At 51.8% G+C, this 17,503-nt stretch overlaps 2 protein-coding genes and 1 long non-coding RNA gene across 5 annotated transcripts in view; 2 read left to right on the top strand and 1 right to left on the bottom strand.

Moving 5' to 3' along the window:
- Positions 1–489, bottom strand: part of RBM6 (RNA binding motif protein 6) — an 89,739-nt gene extending 89,250 nt beyond the window's left edge. For both annotated transcript variants that reach the window (XM_070359901.1, XM_070359902.1), the window contains exon 1: positions 328–489. The gene's annotated coding sequence lies outside the window, so the exon portion shown is untranslated. The remainder of the gene's footprint in view (positions 1–327) is intronic.
- Positions 306–5,254, top strand: LOC138984711 (uncharacterized). The gene is made up of 3 exons (XR_011461991.1): positions 306–438; positions 1,916–2,062; positions 3,474–5,254. It is a non-coding gene; the product is annotated as an uncharacterized lncRNA (long non-coding RNA).
- A 703-nt stretch (positions 5,255–5,957) lies between these two features.
- MON1A (MON1 homolog A, secretory trafficking associated) lies at positions 5,958–17,156 on the top strand. 2 transcript variants are annotated; one of them, XM_070359109.1, is made up of 7 exons: positions 5,958–6,220; positions 7,270–7,400; positions 11,975–12,114; positions 13,382–13,867; positions 14,822–15,587; positions 16,617–16,764; positions 16,857–17,156. In XM_070359109.1, exons 3-7 carry the CDS (start codon positions 11,988–11,990, stop codon positions 16,995–16,997), a joined length of 1,668 nt encoding a protein of 555 aa, XP_070215210.1. In that variant the 5' UTR covers positions 5,958–6,220; positions 7,270–7,400; positions 11,975–11,987; the 3' UTR covers positions 16,998–17,156. The 2 variants fall into 2 exon arrangements, with proteins under 2 accessions (XP_070215210.1, XP_005892168.2); XM_005892106.3 differs by lacking the exon at positions 7,270–7,400.
- Positions 17,157–17,503: the final 347 nt, after the last annotated feature.

The raw sequence follows: 17,503 nt of genomic DNA on the forward strand, positions 1-17,503 counted from the left end.
CTGCCTGCAGCCCCTCGGACCAAGAGCACCGAACCGCAACCACGCGCCAGCCACGGACCCCCGGCCGCCCCGAGACGGGACCGGTAATTCCACCGCCAGGCCGGGCCCCGCCCCGGGCCCGCGACCGTTCTGGGGCGTTCCTCCCGTGGGCGGCGCCTCCCTCACCGCCACTTGACTCCCTTCTTCCTGAGGGAGGCCGCGGCCGCCCCGCGACACCGAAGCCGCAGCTTCCAGGCCGCGCGGGCCCGCGACGTCCAGAGCGGCCTGCCAGGCCGGCTCCTTCCCCGCTGGCTCCCGCACGCCCTCTCTACCACCCCAAGCCCTTACCGAGGCAGCGCGGCCTCCGCGGCCCGCTCCTCCTAATCCTTAGCCGCCGCCACCGACCCAGCGCCGCGGAGACCGGAACTTCCTCCGCGCCGGGCCGCTGCCTCCACAAAGGTGCCGCCGCCTTTAGCGCTCGGCCCGCCGGGAGATGGAGTACACAGCGGCGGGTCGCGCCGACTCCACTCCCGGCGTACCCTGCGCGGGGGCCGGGGGCGGGGCGGGGGTGTGTGCTTGCCTGCGGGGGCGGGGCGTGAGGGGCACGCTATTGCCCACGTCCAATGGGAGGGTGCGCTTCCTTGCCCCGGTCCGCTGGGCCTGCTGGGGGTTGTGGTTTGGCCCTTAGCCCACGGCCGCTCGTCTTCTTTCGCTCTTTCGAGTATGAGCAAAGCGTGCAGTCTGTGGGTGGCTTGGCTTTCTCGAGATTTGCTCCCTGCCAGAGTGCGGACTGGACCCTGGCCTGCCTAGCTTAAAAAGGACTTACTCTCCGTTAATGTGAAGGAAATCTCCACCTAAGCCTTCCGGGGCAGGAGTTTGTGGCCCACATAAGAGCCTGGCTCCCGACCCTCCCAAAGGATAGAGGAGCAGTAATCACACGCTCGTCCTCTTTTCCTTCTGATGAGTTTTCAAATTAGCCATTCCCAGCTCAAGAATATCACTGGTGGGTAGTAGTACTTTGTCCTTCAAAGAGGTAAACATATGAAGGAACTAATTATTTTTGCCTTATGCCCACTCTCTTTGGGCAGTAATAATTGCAACCCTTCATCACAACTCTGCTCCTGGCCTTGTGCTGACCCTTCATTATCTCATTTAATCTTCAGTGCTATTCACAGATACACTGGTGGGTATCATCTGTCTTAAAGGTTTAGTAGCCCTACCTATAAAGGAAATTCCACTCAGTTTCCACGAGGCCTTGCTAGCTCACGAGCCATAAATCTGGCCGAGAGTGACTTATGCGAGGTCACAGAGGAACAGGAAGGTATCTGCAGATCAACAGTCTAGTGGAAAACGGGGCAGCACAACTTTCAGTGTGCAGCTCACGTCCAGAATCTCCTCACAGCTAATGTTCTTCAAATGGCCAGCTCCAAGCTTCCAAGTGGATTGTACATTGTTGAAATGCTTGCTGATTCCAGCTACCCAGTATCCTCAAACTGTGTCCCCTCAGGGAAGGTAACCTGATTATAGAGCCTGAATTCAACATCATGGAATCAAAGAAGTCTGCTGCAAGAAAAGCCTATAAATTATTCTAAAATAAAGTAATCCTCATCTGTAGAGAAAAGAGATTGTTGGGTTAAGTAGTCCTTAAAGTTACTTTTCCACTTCTCAGGCATCTTGTCTGGAAGTCATTCATTCAAGAACTTCATGAAGCACCTGCTGTGTGCCAGGCACTGGATCAAGTACTGGAGTTACAGGAGCTTGAACAAAGCTGATAAACTTTGCTGCTCTGGTGGCGATGGGAGTGGGGGTGGCTGTGGAAGAGAGGTGACAAACTAAACAAGATACACAGTCTCTGCTCAAAGGAGTTTGGTTTCTGTAAGGAGGGAGATGGAAAGCTGTTGGGGGGCTCTAAACAGAATAACATCGTGATTTCCAGGTAAATAGGATCCCTCTGGCTTCTGTGTGGAGAATAGGCTGAAGGTGAAAAGGGCAGAAGCAGGCCAGCTGGCTAGGAGACTGCCTGGAAAGATGGAAGAATGTGGGAAGAGCAATTTTGGCAGGAAGAAGAGGAGCTCAGTTTTCGGTAGGTTGTTTTTGATGCCTAGTAGACAAGATTTGGAGTTGGCAATTGGCTACATTTGCCTAGAGTTCAAATTAAAAGTCAGGGTTAGAGCTGCAAATCTGAGAGGTATCAACATATCACTGGCGCTGGTACCTAAAGCCTTGGGCCTGGATGAGATGGCTTTGCAAATGAAGGAGTGAGTTATAGACTAGACTGGAGCACTAAGAGGTTTCAGGGAAGAGGAAGAACACCTACACAGAACTGTGGGTACTTTGCTTCCCAAACTGGGCCATTATTGGTGGATCTCTCCCTTATCACATAGTACTTTGTCCTTCCAAGAGGTAAACATATGAAGGAACTAATTATTTTTACCTTATGCCCACTCTCCTTGGGCAATAATAATTGCAACCCTTTATCACAACTCTGCTCCTGGCCTTGTGCTGACCCTTCATTATCTCATTTAATCTTAACAGTAACCACATGATATCCCCTTTTGTAGTTATGGAAACCAAAGCCCAGAAAGATTAATTTGCTGCAGCTGGAAAGTAGAAGATGGGGATTCCAACTCAAGTCAGTCCTACTCCAGGGCTCATGCTGTTGACAACTTTCCCCTTCTCCTTAGGGTGATGATGGAGGGCTTTCAGAGGAAGCATCTGGATTTTTTTTTTTAAACTTACACTGGCCCATAGTACTTGTAAGGCTGTTTATACTATGCTATGCTATGCTAAGTCACTTCAGTCGTGTCCGACTCTGTGCGACCCCATAGATGGCAGCCCACCAGGCTCCCCCGTCCCTGGGATTCTCCAGGCAAGAACACTGGAGTGGGCTGCCATTTCCTTCTCCAATGCATGAAAGTGAAAAGTGAAAGTGAAGTCACTCAGTCATGTCCGACTCTTAGCAACCCCATGGATTGCAGCCTAACAGGCTCAGGCTCCTCCGTCCGTGGGATTTTCCAAGCAAGAGTACTGGAGTGGGTATACTACCTAAGACCAAAAAGTGTGAACTGTTTAGAAGAGCTGATCCAGAACAGCGCCCTCACCCAGAATGGGGAGTACAACATCCAGTTGCAGAGGTGGGTTGGCTCACTTTCAGCCCCTAAAATTCTCACACAGATGAGCCCAGCAAAGAGGAAGGCTGCTCTGCTGCCTGTGGTTCATTGCTGCCTTGATCACACTTGGGGCCATGACTCTTCAGCACTGAAAGTAGAGACTTGATCAAATGTTAAAATGAGAGACAGGAACCAGGAAAGATACAGATGATACAAGGACCACAGATGAAATTTTCCAGCAGATTAGGAAAGGCAGTTGCTTTACCAGGAACTGCAAAAGAAATAAAGGCAGGAAGGAAAACCTCTTTGAAATTCCCAGGAAAGGACTGACTATTCTTATTATTAGTTCAGAATACTTCATATTATATAATGTTATATTTGTAGGAGGGGGAAACTGCTGAAGATGCTGAAAGAGTCATTAAAGAATTTGCCCTGAGTCACACCAGCAAGACAGCAACAGGGCTGGAACAGATCCCAGCTTCTGGATACAATCGGGCCTTTTCACTTCAGCTGCAACTTCTTCACAGCACCTCAGGTTCTGAAATGGCCACTCCAGTTATGAAAAAAAAAGAAATCTGTGGAAGAACAGAGGTCTTTTACCTTTGCGCTTCCTCCTGGTGGCTCCGATGGTTAAGAATCTGCCTGCAATGAGGGAAAGCCAGGTTTGATCCCTGGGTCTGGAAGATCCCCTGGAGAGAGGAATGGCAACCCACTCCAGTATTCTTGCCTTGTGAATTCCACGGACAACGGAGACTGGTGGGCTGCAGTCCATAGGGTCACAAAGAGTCAGACATAACTGAGCGAGTAACACTTACAACTAGTCCTCATTACTGCTGCTGTAGAGATGACACACTGGGTCGATGCAAATCATGGGCCTAGACAAAACAGAAAGCTGAGATTTTGAGGAGCCCCTGACCTGGAGGTGCAGGGTAGCTTGGTATTTGTGGCAAAGGCCAAGGCTTAAAATAATGTCATACAGTGCCACAGAGCCATAACAGAATTGACAAGTGCTATTATCCCAAAAGACCTAGATTTATTTCTTTGTAATTCTATCAGCAAAAGTGACATTTAGGATGGGTTGTCCCAATACTCAAATGTAGATCAATAGGTAGATTAAAACAGAGGGTTTTTTTTTTAAGAGAATTATGCTTTTAATATTTATTTGTTTTATTTGACTGTGCCAGGTCTTAGTTGCGGCCCATGGATCTTTGATCTTCGTTGCAGCATGCAGGATCTTTAGTTTCAGCATGTGGGATCTAGTTCCCTAACCAGGGATTGAACCTGGGCCCCCTACATAGGGAGCACAGAATCTTAGCCACTGGACCACTAGGCAAGTCCATAGAGTGACGTACAATCAAGCGTTAGTTAGAAGCTCATGGGATATATGGTCACTTGCTTGGCTAAGGAGATGCAATACTTCCAAGTGACAGAGGTGCTATCTGATAGAGCTGATGTGCTTGAAAGCAAGAGACTCAAAGAAACCCTGAGGTCACATGGAGACTGTTGTGGTTGGTTGGGTATGTTAGAAATCTTTAAATTTGTCTTCTTTGGGGATCAATTCTATGGGCTGAAGCTTCTGGTTAATGGAATGTAGTCAGCATATTTCTGTTCAAATCAGAGAATATGAGATCTTCTTGGCTTATACTCTTGTAATATGGCAGGACTAGTGAGAGTAAAACTGTATCAATGATATTTACTCTAAGGGAGGAAGCCTGTCCTCCTGAGCCAATGAAGAGAAAAATTACTGAATGACCTGTGAAGACAAGGATAGCTAAGGAATTGGGCATTTTCTCACATATTCTTAACTAAAAGGGAGGAGAAAGCTTCCCTTAAACTATGTGCATGAGTTTAATAGCCCTGAGCAAAGCCATCTCTCATAAAAGGCCACAGCTTTTTCAGTGTCAGTCACAGTCCAGTTTGTGGACATGGGCTCCAACTGGCAGCTGTCTGAGACTGTAAGAAAAGCCCCGGGGGCAGGGCTCCCCCAGTTCCAGTATAGGACTGAGATGGAGACAGGACATTGCACTGGGGTGCTTGGAGCAACAGGGATAATCAGAGGAGTGACTTCAGACTTTCCTTCATCCCTAAACTGTTGGGTGAATTAACATGAGGCTATTAAGTAATTTAATTGCTTCAGAGACACATGAGCAGTATCGTTGTTAATCCCTAACTTGATTTCTTTAAAGTACTCTCCAAAAATAAAATTGTTGGGAAAGCTTTATGTTGTCCTGTTTGTTTTTTAGATCACTTTGTCTCTAGGAAATCACAAATGTTCGTAGGAGAGTTTCCTTGCCCTGGCAAATCACCTGGGAAGTTTTAAAAAAGATATGGATGTGTGAGTCCATCCCAGTCCAATTAAATCAAAAGTTCCAGGCATTTGTGTGTTTTAAGTTCTCCAGGTCATTCTATGTGCAGAATTGAGAACTACCATTCTAGAGACTCATATATTAAAATGTGATTGAAAGGATGTCCTTTTAGCATCAAACCGTGTGCCTACATCCTTTACAGCCAGTGTGGCCGGGCTCACTTATGACATTTATCCAGCCCCCAAACTTGCACTGTCCTTCCACAATTAGTGGAGGAAACTACGCTAGGGAGGAAAGAAAGTCTCTTTTCCTCGAAGTAAACCTCTTGTTCGCTAGGGCAGAAGGTCTGGGGAGTTTGGGCCTGCGGTCCACCCGGGGCTATGGGTTTGGGGAGGTGTCTGAGCTTGGCTGGGACCCTGCAGAAGGCGGAGCGGGATGCGGGCACCCCTGGCCTGGGTCAGGCCCAGCCCGGGGCTCTGCCCAGACCCGCGACCCTCCCCGCCCCGCGGCGGCCGTGCACTGCGGACTACATTTCCCATAATGCACACCAGGGGCGGGCAGGGCCCGGCCCAGCTACTGGAGCCGGGCCTCCGCCGCGAGAGGCCGGCGAATGCTGTCTTCCTGAACCGGCAATCGGCAAGGGGCGGTGGGAGGGAGTGGTGGCCTGCGCCGTGGCCATGTCTGCGTCCACAGGGGGCCGTGGTCCTGCGAACCTGAGCCATCAGTCTGGGCCGGGCCGGATACCCGTGCCCTCCCGGGGGTCCGGCAGAGGGCAGTGACCGGCAATCTCTGTGTTCTCCCCCTACCCCCTTCCCCGAGAAACAGGTGAGTCCGACTGCCAACCCACGTGGCCTGGGGGCGCCGAGAGACTGGAGAGCTGTCATCTTTGGAGGGAGGGGCTTGAAGACGAGGCCCCTACCGTCTACGTTGCTATTTGCGGTAGGAGGACTGGGTCTCTCTAGGGTCCCTTAGCTGGTTCCCAGCTGGGGAATACAAAAGCGAGGCCTGGAGCTCTTCCTTTGGCTGGAAGGACAAAGTCCTATAGCGGGCAGTGGCCAAAGAGTACCCGCCCACACTTAACGCACACAGATTCGGCCGGGCAGAGTACTCTCAAAGATTGGCAGAGGTTGACTGGTGGGTGAGCAGGCAGCTTCTGAAGGTGTCTTGCGGCTTGGGACTTTGCTCTCAAGGGTGCCCTGGCTCGGATAACCAAGCTGCCTCTTGTACCTGGTGAGCCACCCCTTTCTGAACTGAGTTTGCTGCGGGAGGGTGAGCAGCCTTTGTCAGAGAGGAGAGTGGTCACCACCAGTGGCAAGTACCAGGCTATACTCTCACCACGGAGTAGACATCCTCCTGAAGCAGCTACAGCAGAGCCTGACCTGGACCCTGTCTGCCACACAACCAAGCACCCTGGCACCATTGTCCCAGACCGCCCACTTCCCAAGCATCAAGGCAGATTAGGGCACTATCTAAGCAGGAAGAGGGAGCAAGAGTGCTAGGGAGCCAATAGGGAGGGGTTCTTGCCAGGCCTTCCCACTCTCCAGACCAGGCACCTAGAGGAGGGAGGCATACCGGAAGGGCTCATTGAGCTAACTTGTTTGGTGACATTGCTCAAAGGCACAGCAGAGCACTTCTGGGGAAAATAGCAAGCCCTGGGGGCTTCTGGAGAGGCCGCCAAAGAAGGGGCCCCATGGGAGACTCTGGGACCGGTTCCAAGAGACCTCTCTTGTTTAACTGCTTCAGCCACCCAGGAGCTTCTGCCACACAGGTTATGGCTCCAATAGGGTTTGGGGTGGGGTTTGCTGTGAGTCATTCACCCTCTCTGCCTAGTTTTTTCCCGTGTTAAGTGTCCAGGGAACTGTTTGTTTCTTCAGGGCTTTTGACTGGATCCCCAGATTGGCCTTGGAGATCTTGAGGTACTGCATGGTCTCAAGTGGTCGGGGAACTGTTCCGAATGAGGTGCACACTAGCCCCAAGCAGCTGACCCTGCCCTCACTCCATGCAGGTACCATGTTGAGTAGTACTTGGTTATGCTGGTATTCAGCTCAGTTACCTGAAGTCTAGTGGGGTCAGTGGGAAGTGGGGCCTCAGTACACTGGATAAGTGCTGTGGCCCTTGTTTGAGTCTTTGAGTCAGAGGCACAAGACTACAGAGCAGGAGCATGTGGCAAAAAGGAGTTCAACTTGTGAGGGATTTCTGGGAGCAGCAGAGAACCAATGGTCTGTCCCGCCACTTCAGGATGGAGAACCAGGGAGCCTGGAGGAACTCCCAGCCCTAGGCCCAAAGGCATCTCTTTGTCCCAGCATCACAGATGGGTCATTTCAGGTCAGAGCCCACCTAGCTTCACGAGGTCAGAAGCACATTTTCCCAGGCCTGTTCACTGAAGGCCTGGCTCAGGATGAGCAATCTCTAAGGCCTAATTTATATTCCAGAGACCACTGGACCTGTGTATAAGTGCAGGTGCACACAGTCTGAATGTTAACTAAACGTAATCATGATATACTAAAGACAGCTGAGTGAGTACATGCCTACTCTGTCTCAGAGTAACCAAGCTACATACTTTATCTCATTTAATCCTCACACAACCCAGTGAAAATCATCCTCATTTCATAGGTAAGAAAGCTGAGACATAAAATCAAGTCAGGTTAATCCTGGTCCCTCTGACTCCAGAGCCGTTTTTTTCCCCCAAACACTGAGGACAAGTCTTCCCCACAGGCTGGAGTCTCCTCAGGCTACATGGGAGCTGGGTGTTTTTTGAGGAACTTTCACCTTCTCCCTTCCAAAGTTATTTATCTGACAAGTGTTAATTAAAATCCTCCTGCCTATGGAGCTGACATTTTGCGACAGCTCACAGGGTGACCTTCGATGTAGAAAAATAAAATAGGGCTAGGGAGATAAGAATCCAGGATATTCCAGGAAAGCCTCTCTGATAAGGTACCTCTTGAAAGCCTCTCTGATAAGGTACCTCTTGAGCATCAACCTGAAGGAAGTGACAGAGTGACTCATGTAGATATTTGCCCAAGTAGTGAGGTGGGGGGGCAGGAGAGAAGTAGAGTGGTATGGTCCATGCAGAAAGTTCAGCAAGAGTGAAGTTCTAAAGTGAAAGAATACTCAGGAATTACGTTTACACTATACTTGTTGCTGTTTAGTCACAAAATTGTGTCAGACTCTTTGTGACCCCCATGGACTATAGCCCACCAGGCCCCTCTGTCCATGGGATTTTCTAGGCAAGAACACTAAAGTGGGTTTCCATTTCCTTCTCCAGGCGATCTTCCCAACCCAGGGATAGAACCCGCGTCTTCTGCGTTGGCAGGCAGATTCTTTACTGCTGAGCCACCAGGGAAGCCACATTATACTTAAGGAAAGCCATGAAGTCAGTGAAGCTGGGTTGAAGCAGAGCGAGTAGGGGCAAGAATAGGAGATGAGGCCGAAGAAGTAATTAGGGGTGGTGGTGCAGGGAAGCACGTGTGCACAGTGGTTCTTGTACACCACTGTGAAGAAGCTGGCTTTCTCACTGGGTCAGGTATGACTGTTAAAGAGTTGTGGGCAAAAAAATTACATGGCCTGACTTCTGTTTCAAACCAATCACTTTATGTACTGTGAGAAGGACAGACTCTCCAAGGACAAGGACAGAAGTGGGGAGACTAGTTAGAAGCCCATGGCAACCATCTGCCAGAGAGATCATGTTGGCCTGGACCAGTGTGGTAGTGGTGGAGGTGATGAGATTGGTTAGATTCTGATTGCAGGTGGTTCCCCCTGAACATCAGTAATATGTTTCATGAAAGTTGGACATTCTGTCCAGAATCAATAACTTTATATCTGTTGCCCACTTTTTTTTTTTTTGGTCATTTAACTTTTTTTTTTTTAATTGAAATACAGTCTATTGATGATGGATAGGGAAGAAGGGAACAGTGATGATCTGAGGGGGAGGCGACAGCTGCTGAAGCCATATGCTTGGGTAGGTGAGATGGGCTGGAGTGGAGGCGTTAGCCCTCAGTGGAGCCAGGATAGTGCATCTTCAGCAAGAAGGAAGGCAGAGTCTGGCAGGTAAGGTGAGGTGGTGGTGGGCAGCTTGGAAGTTCTCTTTGTGACTTCAGTTTCCTCAGTGAACTAGAAGGAAGGTTCTCACTGATAGAGCTGAGAGTGAGCATGGGAGAAGATGATGGAAGCTTAAGAAGAGAGATGATGTGAAGGTATCGACTAGGGGAGTGGGCAAGTGAGTACACATAGAAATGTGGGGCATGTGCACTTAAAGCAATGCTTCTGGACCCTCTCCTTAGAAAAAAGCACATCCCAGTCTAGATCTCCATCTACGGAGCCAGGTCCAAAAGCCCTGGCTCCCCCTCTGCCTGCATCTGGACAGACTCATCTGTCTACAGTCATTCTCTTTACACAGCAACGCAGACCCCACCTTGACTTTTATGTTAGCTTGTGGAATAATGGTCTACAGGGTTCCTGGTATTGGCTGTGTCTTCTTGCTCTAGACCTGGACATGCTCTAGTTGCCTTCCCATCCACTGCCCCGGGCTCTGTGGTGTTGCGGTGACTGTTTTGGCCTGTTTTGGCTTGCTTCTCTTGGTCTCAGTTTCAAAGGAGACCTTTCTGGATGCCTCCCCAGGTTTCTGTTGAGGCCACGCAGTGTCTTAATTACTCTGGCCTTTTGTCAAACAAGGTGGCCCACACCTTGGTCTTCTGGGCTCTGACCCTCGCTGGGAACCTCACTCTTGAGTGCCCTGGTGGACAGGCTTGGGTGGGCCTAGAAAATCCCCAAAGGTAGATGTTCTCCCAAATAAACTTCCTTTCAAGGTTACTCAAAGCACACTCTGTGTGGGGTGATGCTGTTGGCCAGTGGTCCCCCCTCTTAGGCCGTGGTGCTCCAGGAGCAGTGTGGGAATGGCCATCAGGCCAGTCTCTGGCCCCTGCCTCCCTGTCCGTCTGTTCTGCACATTGAGCTTCTGTAAAAGATTAATTTGAAGAAAGGATCCCATGGCTTACCACAAAGATGACAAGAAGAAGAGCTTGAAAATCAGTTCTTTTAGTCAAGAGGGTGGTCAGAAAGAGAGGTCTGAGATACAGATAAGCTGGGGCAACACCAATGATAGTGATGGTGACGCTGCTTCCCTAAAATCACTCTTTTCATGAACGTTTTTGAGCACCTGCCTCATGCCAGGCTCAGGGTGGGGTCATTTACCCAAGATGACAGAGCTAGTAAAGGGACAAGCCTCAGTTATTCCTTGTGGACTCTGCCCCAGGAGGGGCAGGGTCTCCTGTGCTCACACTGACAGCAGCCCTGCCCAGGCCCTGGGCCTGCCTGCAGGGCCTGCCTCATGAGTCCCTGGCTAATCTCTGCTGCCCTTCTAGCCCAAACAAATCTGTCTCCCCTAAAGGGTCAATGCCTCAGATGGAACCTGTCTCCTGTAGATGGTATGTTGCCTGCCAAATGAAGACCCTTCAGCCTGTCATTTGGGGCCATAGCGGCTGAGCCTCAGTCCACCCAACTTCGTTATCCCTGACATCCACTCTTGGCCACATCCCCCTGACCCTGAGGCTGCATCTCTCCTCAGTGTCTCCTGCAGAGACCAGGCTGCATCTCTCCTCAGTGTCCATCAAATGGGCACTGAGAACCCACATGGCCATAGTTGGTTTTGACTGGAAAGGGGAGCCCTGGTGCCAGATTCAATAGATGCAAAATGCAAGTGGAAAAACAAGGCTCAGGCCTGAAGATAAGCCAGCTTGCTCTGACTCACTTCTTTCTTAGCGCTTAAATATCAAAAGGAACTGATCGGTCAACTCGAGTTTTGAATAGAGAAATATTTATGGTAGGATGTACAAGGGAAAATATCAGGATATAGAATGGTTTCAGTTCCCAGCTCCAGCTCTTCTTTCCTGTCTCAACCTTGAGTGAGGAGGTGCTTATACTCTCTCAGCTGCAGTTCCTTCACCTGTAAAGCTAGCCTGGCAAGAGTGCCTCCTCAGAAGGGAGTGATAGAATTGGATAAAAATCTACATAACCTTAGCATGCTACTGTGGCATTTAGGGGGATTAGCTGCTATTATCAGTTTATAGATAAATACATAACATTTTATATACATTGTTTTAAAAAAGAGTAGAGGGAATTCCCTAGCTGTCCAATGGTTAGGACTCCGTGCTTCCAATGCAGGGGGCATGGGTTCGATCCCTGGCCAGGGAACTAGATCTCACATGCCACAGGGCGTGGACAAATAAATACATATTTTTTTTAATTAAAAAAAATTTTAAAACACTAGAAAGAAATATACTAAGATGTGAACAGTGAGACATCCTGAATGGTGGGACATTTCTTTCTTTTTTTTTTTTCTATTTTCCAAGTTTTATACAGTGAATAGATACCATGTGTTTTTCCTTTCATAATCATCCAAAGAAGCGCATGCTTTTTTCGAAGGGCAAATATGCCCTTCTGAATACAGAACCTATTCCCTAGAGGTCTGAGTTACTTGGGTCCTGGTGAGGGGTATTTTTCTGTACTTAAGCACAGTTAATTGTGCCAGTGAGCCCTGCCACTAGCACCTTGCCCTCAATGATGCCTTTGTTTGCTCCACAGGAGAGCCCAAGGGATGGCCACTGACATGCAGAGGAAGAGAAGCAGCGAAGGCCCCGATGGCACGTTGGCGCCTTCCGATGGGCAGAGTGTGGAGAGAGCAGAGAGCCCCACACCAGGACTGGCCCAGGGGATGGAGCCAGGTACGGCAGGGTCCTCGGGCACCCCCACCCAGCTCACAGCCAGAGCAGCCTCCTGGGCAGTCTCGATTTCCAGCCACTCTTTTGCTCCTATTCATTCATGCACGTGTTCACTCCCTCACTGACTATTTGTCATGAGCTGGGGATACTGGAGGGATCCAGGCTCAGTCTGCCTCCGGCCTTCCTCTCCACTTAATGTTGTGCCATTCGCCCTGTGCTATCTGACTGCCCATGTGGGCTTTCCTCCTCTTTCCTGGGTCTATAGGTCCCTGCCTGGCTCCCTCTCCCTCCCTCAGCTTTCACCTTAAATGTCATCTCCTCACCAGAGAGGCCTGCTCTGACCACACTCTGTATAGAACACTAGTTTTATAGCGTTGTATTTGTGTGTGTAGGTATTGCCCATCTCTCTCATCCACAAGATCGGGAGCTCTTTGAACACAGAGCTGTGGGTACCTGTGTTGTACCCTGATGCCTGGTACAGTGCTGAACTCATAATAGAGACTCAAAACTTAACTCTTAAACTATTTTGTACCAAAAAAAAAAAAACCTCAGTAAAGGAAGATCAACCTGGTCTCTGCCTTGGAGGAGCTGCAGGCTAGTGAGAGCATTCCACTGGAGGGGGTTCAGAGCTATGGGTCCCTGCATGGGCCTGGGGAGGCATCTCCCAAGGAGAGAGATTCATTGAGCACAGCGGGTATTACATGCACAAGGTGAGGTACTGGGCACACAGCGATGAACAACCAGGTTCCTGCCCTTGAGGGGGAACTCCACTGCAGTTGTGGGGAAGGGCAATAGCTGATAGGTGCCCCATGAGAAGTCAAGGAGGGGGTATATGATAGAGTGCTTGGGGCTAGGGGTCAGGTGACAGGGACAACTAACATCTTTGTTGAGAGCTGAAGTGTGATGGGAAAGCTGGTCTGGGAAGAGGTGGGGAGGCTTCCTGGCAGAGGGAACAGGAGATGCAAAGGCCCGGAGGTAGGTGAGGGTATTCAAAGAGCAGAGGGCGAGGGACTGTGAGATGAGAGTGACAGGGACAGGCAGAAACTAGCCACCACCTCAGCCTGGAGGGGTTTGGGTCTTATTCCCAGTGTGAGGAGACCAATGAGTTGTAAGTCACATGACTTGTAGCAGACTATAGCTGGAGGTAACAGTGGCTTGCCTCATCACAACTGCCTCAGGCAGTCAAGCTAGAGTACTGTATGGGGTGCTGTGCTGGTGAATCAGTCTGCCAGCAGGTACCACTCTAAGCTCCAGTGCTTTTGGCTGCCAGGTGCCGGACAGGAGGGCGCCATGTTCGTCCACGCCCGTTCCTACGAGGACCTGACTGAATCAGAGGATGGGGCGGCTTCTGGGGAGAGCCCCAAGGAGGGTGCTGGGGGTCCCCCACCTCTGGCTACAGACATGCGTCAGATCAGCCAGGACTTCAGTGAGTTGAGCACTCAGCTGACAGGTGTTGCCCGAGACCTGCAGGAGGAGATGCTTCCAGGAAGCTCTGAGGACTGGCCAGAGTCCCCAGGGGCAGCCAGGCGACCAGCCACAGAGCCCCCAAGGGATGGCGCTGGCGAAGGGGATGAGGAAGAGGCTGCTGAGGCCTGGCGACGGCACCAGAAGCATGTCTTTGTGCTGAGCGAGGCGGGGAAGCCTGTGTACTCACGCTACGGGTCCGAGGAGGCACTTTCCAGCACCATGGGTGTCATGGTGGCCCTGGTGTCCTTCCTAGAGGCTGACAAGAATGCCATCCGTTCCATCCATGCAGGTGAGCCCCCTGGAGGGGGTGCTGAGAGGTCTCCCTGGCCACACAGTTCATTCACACCAGGTTTTGGACCCCCAGGGACTAGAGGGCTGGGATATACTATGTGACCAAGTCCCTCCACCTCAGTGAGCCCCAGGTCCTCATCTGGGAACACAGGGAAACAACACTGACTGCCTCATAGAGCTGTTGTGAGGTTCAAAGGTGGCTTGCACATGGACTTTGCCCTTAGAGTAAGAAGCCTGGGGAGCTGACCAAAAAATCACAGGTCTTGAGTCCACCCAGCTCTTGCCACTTAACTTAGCCCAAGAGTGTGTGGGTTTTGTTTGTTTATTTGAGGATTTTCTTTTAATTTAAAGAAAAAAATTTCTTTCCATTTTTTATGCTTTTTTTTCTATTTTTGTTTTAATTTATTAAAAAATAATTTATTTTTTTGGCACACTGTAGGGCATATGGGATCTTAGTTCCCCAACCAGGAATGGAACCCAAGTCTGCTGCAGTGGAAGGGCAGAGTCTTAACCACTGGACCACCAGGGAAGTCCCAAGAGTATGTAAACACACTATCCTGAAGTGCTTCCTATGTTTTAGCTGGTCCCAGTCTATGAAGCCAACTCCCTGGTAGCTCAGTCAGTAACGAATCTGCTTGCAGTGCAGGAGACCTGGGTTGGATCCCTGAGTCAGGAAGATCCCCTGGAGAAGGAAATGGCAACCCATTCCAGTATTCTTGCCTGAAAAATCCTATGGACAGAGGAGCCTGGCGGGCTACAGTCCGTGGGGTCGCAAGAGTTGGACACGACTGAAGCGACTCAGCGCACACACACACACACACACGTGCCCGAAAGTGACAGGCTCCAGCCGAGAAAGCGGGGCTCTGAGGGTGCTGGGCCAGGCCAATGTGGGAGGGCTTTCCCGGGAGAGGGGCTGAAGCTGATGCCACCCCCATCCATCCACCCCCATCAGATGGCTACAAGGTAGTGTTCGTGCGCCGGAGCCCACTGGTGCTGGTGGCGGTGGCCCGCACGCGGCAGTCGGCGCAGGAACTGGCTCAGGAGTTGCTCTACATCTACTACCAGATCCTAAGCCTGCTTACAGGCGCGCAGCTGAGCCACATCTTCCAGCAGAAGCAGAACTATGACCTGCGGCGCCTGCTCTCGGGCTCGGAGCGCATCACGGACAACCTACTGCAGCTCATGGCGCGAGACCCCAGTTTCCTGATGGGGGCGGCGCGCTGCCTGCCCCTGGCGGCGGCGGTGCGCGACGTGGTGAGTGCCAGCCTGCAGCAGGCGCGCGCCCGCAGCCTGGTCTTCTCCATCCTGTTGGCGCGCAACCAGCTCGTGGCCCTCGTGCGCCGCAAGGACCAATTCCTGCATCCCATCGACCTGCACCTGCTCTTCAACCTCATAAGTTCCTCCTCGTCCTTCCGCGAGGGCGAGGCCTGGACGCCAGTGTGCCTGCCCAAATTCAACGCAGCCGGCTTCTTCCACGCACACATCTCTTACCTGGAGCCTGACACGGATCTCTGCCTGCTGCTCGTCTCCACCGACCGCGAGGACTTCTTTGCCGTCTCTGACTGCCGCCGCCGCTTTCAGGAGCGCCTGCGGAAGCGCGGAGCGCACCTGGCGCTCCGGGAGGCACTGCGCACGCCCTACTACAGTGTTGCCCAGGTGGGCGTCCCCGACCTGCGCCACTTCCTGTATAAGTCAAAGAGCTCAGGACTCTTCACCAGGTGAGGGTGGGCCTTGGGGACTCTGTTGGAGGGAGACAGGGGCGTGGGGAGGGGGCGCCGGTTGGGCCTGAGCCCTGATGCAGTCCTGAAGCTGACCACCCCTCTGGGAATGAGCCGACTTAATGTGTCTGTCTGACTCTGACCCTAGGGAACCCCACCCCCTATCACCCTACTCCCCATCAACCTAGACCTCTCTACTTCATTCATTTCCCAAAAGGCCTTGAAATATCCAATTCACCCAGGGAAGGAAGCTTTCACCGAGGTCTCCTGGGTTGCTGGCCCTGGAGCTACTCTGCCTTAGGGGTCAATTTGGTCCAGCCGGCAGGCAGGACTCCTCCACTTCCTCCAACAGAAAGCCTGGGGCCGATGAGGCCTATTCTATCCTCCTGTTACCCCCTTTTTGGTCCGGGGGGTTCCCAACTCAGTTCTCCTCCCGTCCTATCACTCTCTCTGCTAAGTTGCTAAGTCGCTTCAGTCATGTCCGACTCTGTTCGACCCCATAGACGGCAGCCCACCAGGGTCCGCCGTCACTGGGACTCTCCACGCAAGAACACTGGAGTGGGTTGCCATTTCCTTCTCCAATGCATGAAAGGGAAAAGTGAAAGTGAAGTCGCTCAGTCGTGTCTGACTCCTAGCGACCCCATGGACTGCAGCCCACCAGGTTCCTCTGTCCATGGGATTTTCCAGGCAAGAATACTGGAGTGGGGTGCCATTGCCTTCTCCTCACTCTCTCTAGGACACCTAAACTCAGATTGGCTTCTCCAGAGGGAGGTTCCCCAAAGCTGCCATGAACTTGGGGGCGAGGGGAGAAGAGGGCTGCAGTCCCAGGGCTCTACCCCACCCCACCCCATGCCCACCCCTGTTCTGGGCAGTCTTCAGCAGGGAGGAGACAGTGGCTTGGCGGTGGGTGGGATGCATCTGGAAGGTAGGCCACATGGTGGAGTCTCCCTGGCTAGGAATAGGCATTTCTGGATTTCCGGAGAAGCCAGTGGGAGTCATTCCTTTGCGAACCCACTCCCCCATCTCCAGCCCTGAGATTGAGGCCCCTTACGACAGTGAAGAGGAGCAGGAGCGGCTGCTGGGCCTCTACCAGTACCTGCATAGCCGCGCCCACAATGCCTCCCGCCCCCTGAAGACGATCTACTACACCGGCCCCAACGAGAACCTCCTGGCCTGGGTAAGGTGGCCGTGCGGTGGGCTGGGCTGCCTCGGGGTCCTGGGCAAGGTCCTTAGACAACCTGGATGACCACCCTGTGCCCCCTCCTCCAGGTGACGGGCGCCTTTGAGCTCTACATGTGCTACAGCCCACTGGGGACCAAGGCGTCGGCCGTCAGTGCCATCCATAAACTGATGCGCTGGATCCGCAAAGAGGAAGACCGCCTCTTCATCCTCACGCCCCTCACGTACTGATGAGAATGTGTGTGGGCGCAGCCCTCTTAGGCATATCGGGCTGTGGAAGCCGTGGGAGCCTCCAGGTGGCCCTGGCCTCTCTGCTCCCCCTCCCCCTGCTGCAGCAGGCAGCAACTGTGGGGTGGTGTGTGCATTAAAGTGCTTTGGGGAAGACACTGAGGGGCCTTGTCACTGGTTCCTTCATTCAGCCTCTCTCACTCACATACAAACCCTGGCTCCTCCTCCCTAAGCCCTGCCCGTGCTTCCCCATGTACAGGGGCACATGCACATTTTTAAATAGAATTCTCTTATGATTTTATTTGATTTTATTATTTTTTTAAATTTTATTGGCATACAGTTGCTTTAGCACATGCACATTTGAGCCTCTCTTTCCCCTCCTTTGCACAGCATCACATGCGCTCAGAGTCTGCCCCTGGGCTGGGCTGTTTTCATTCAGCTGGAGTCCTGCCACATGTAAAGAGTTCTCTGGGACCCCAAGGGCCTTCCCCCAAACTCCCTGCGAAGCC

This window comes from Bos mutus, chromosome 22, assembly GCF_027580195.1.
Source record: "Bos mutus isolate GX-2022 chromosome 22, NWIPB_WYAK_1.1, whole genome shotgun sequence".
Classification (NCBI taxonomy): Eukaryota; Metazoa; Chordata; class Mammalia; order Artiodactyla; family Bovidae; genus Bos; species Bos mutus.

Excerpts from the sequence above, each read along its gene's own strand:
- MON1A (XM_070359109.1), top strand. The coding sequence starts at position 11,988 with ATGGCCACTGACATGCAGAGGAAGAGAAGCAGCGAAGGCCCCGATGGC. Across the intron at positions 12,115-13,381 it reads GGCCCAGGGGATGGAGCCAG|GTGCCGGACAGGAGGGCGCC; the intron begins GTACGGCAGGGT and ends TTTGGCTGCCAG. Across the intron at positions 13,868-14,821 it reads CATCCGTTCCATCCATGCAG|ATGGCTACAAGGTAGTGTTC; the intron begins GTGAGCCCCCTG and ends CACCCCCATCAG.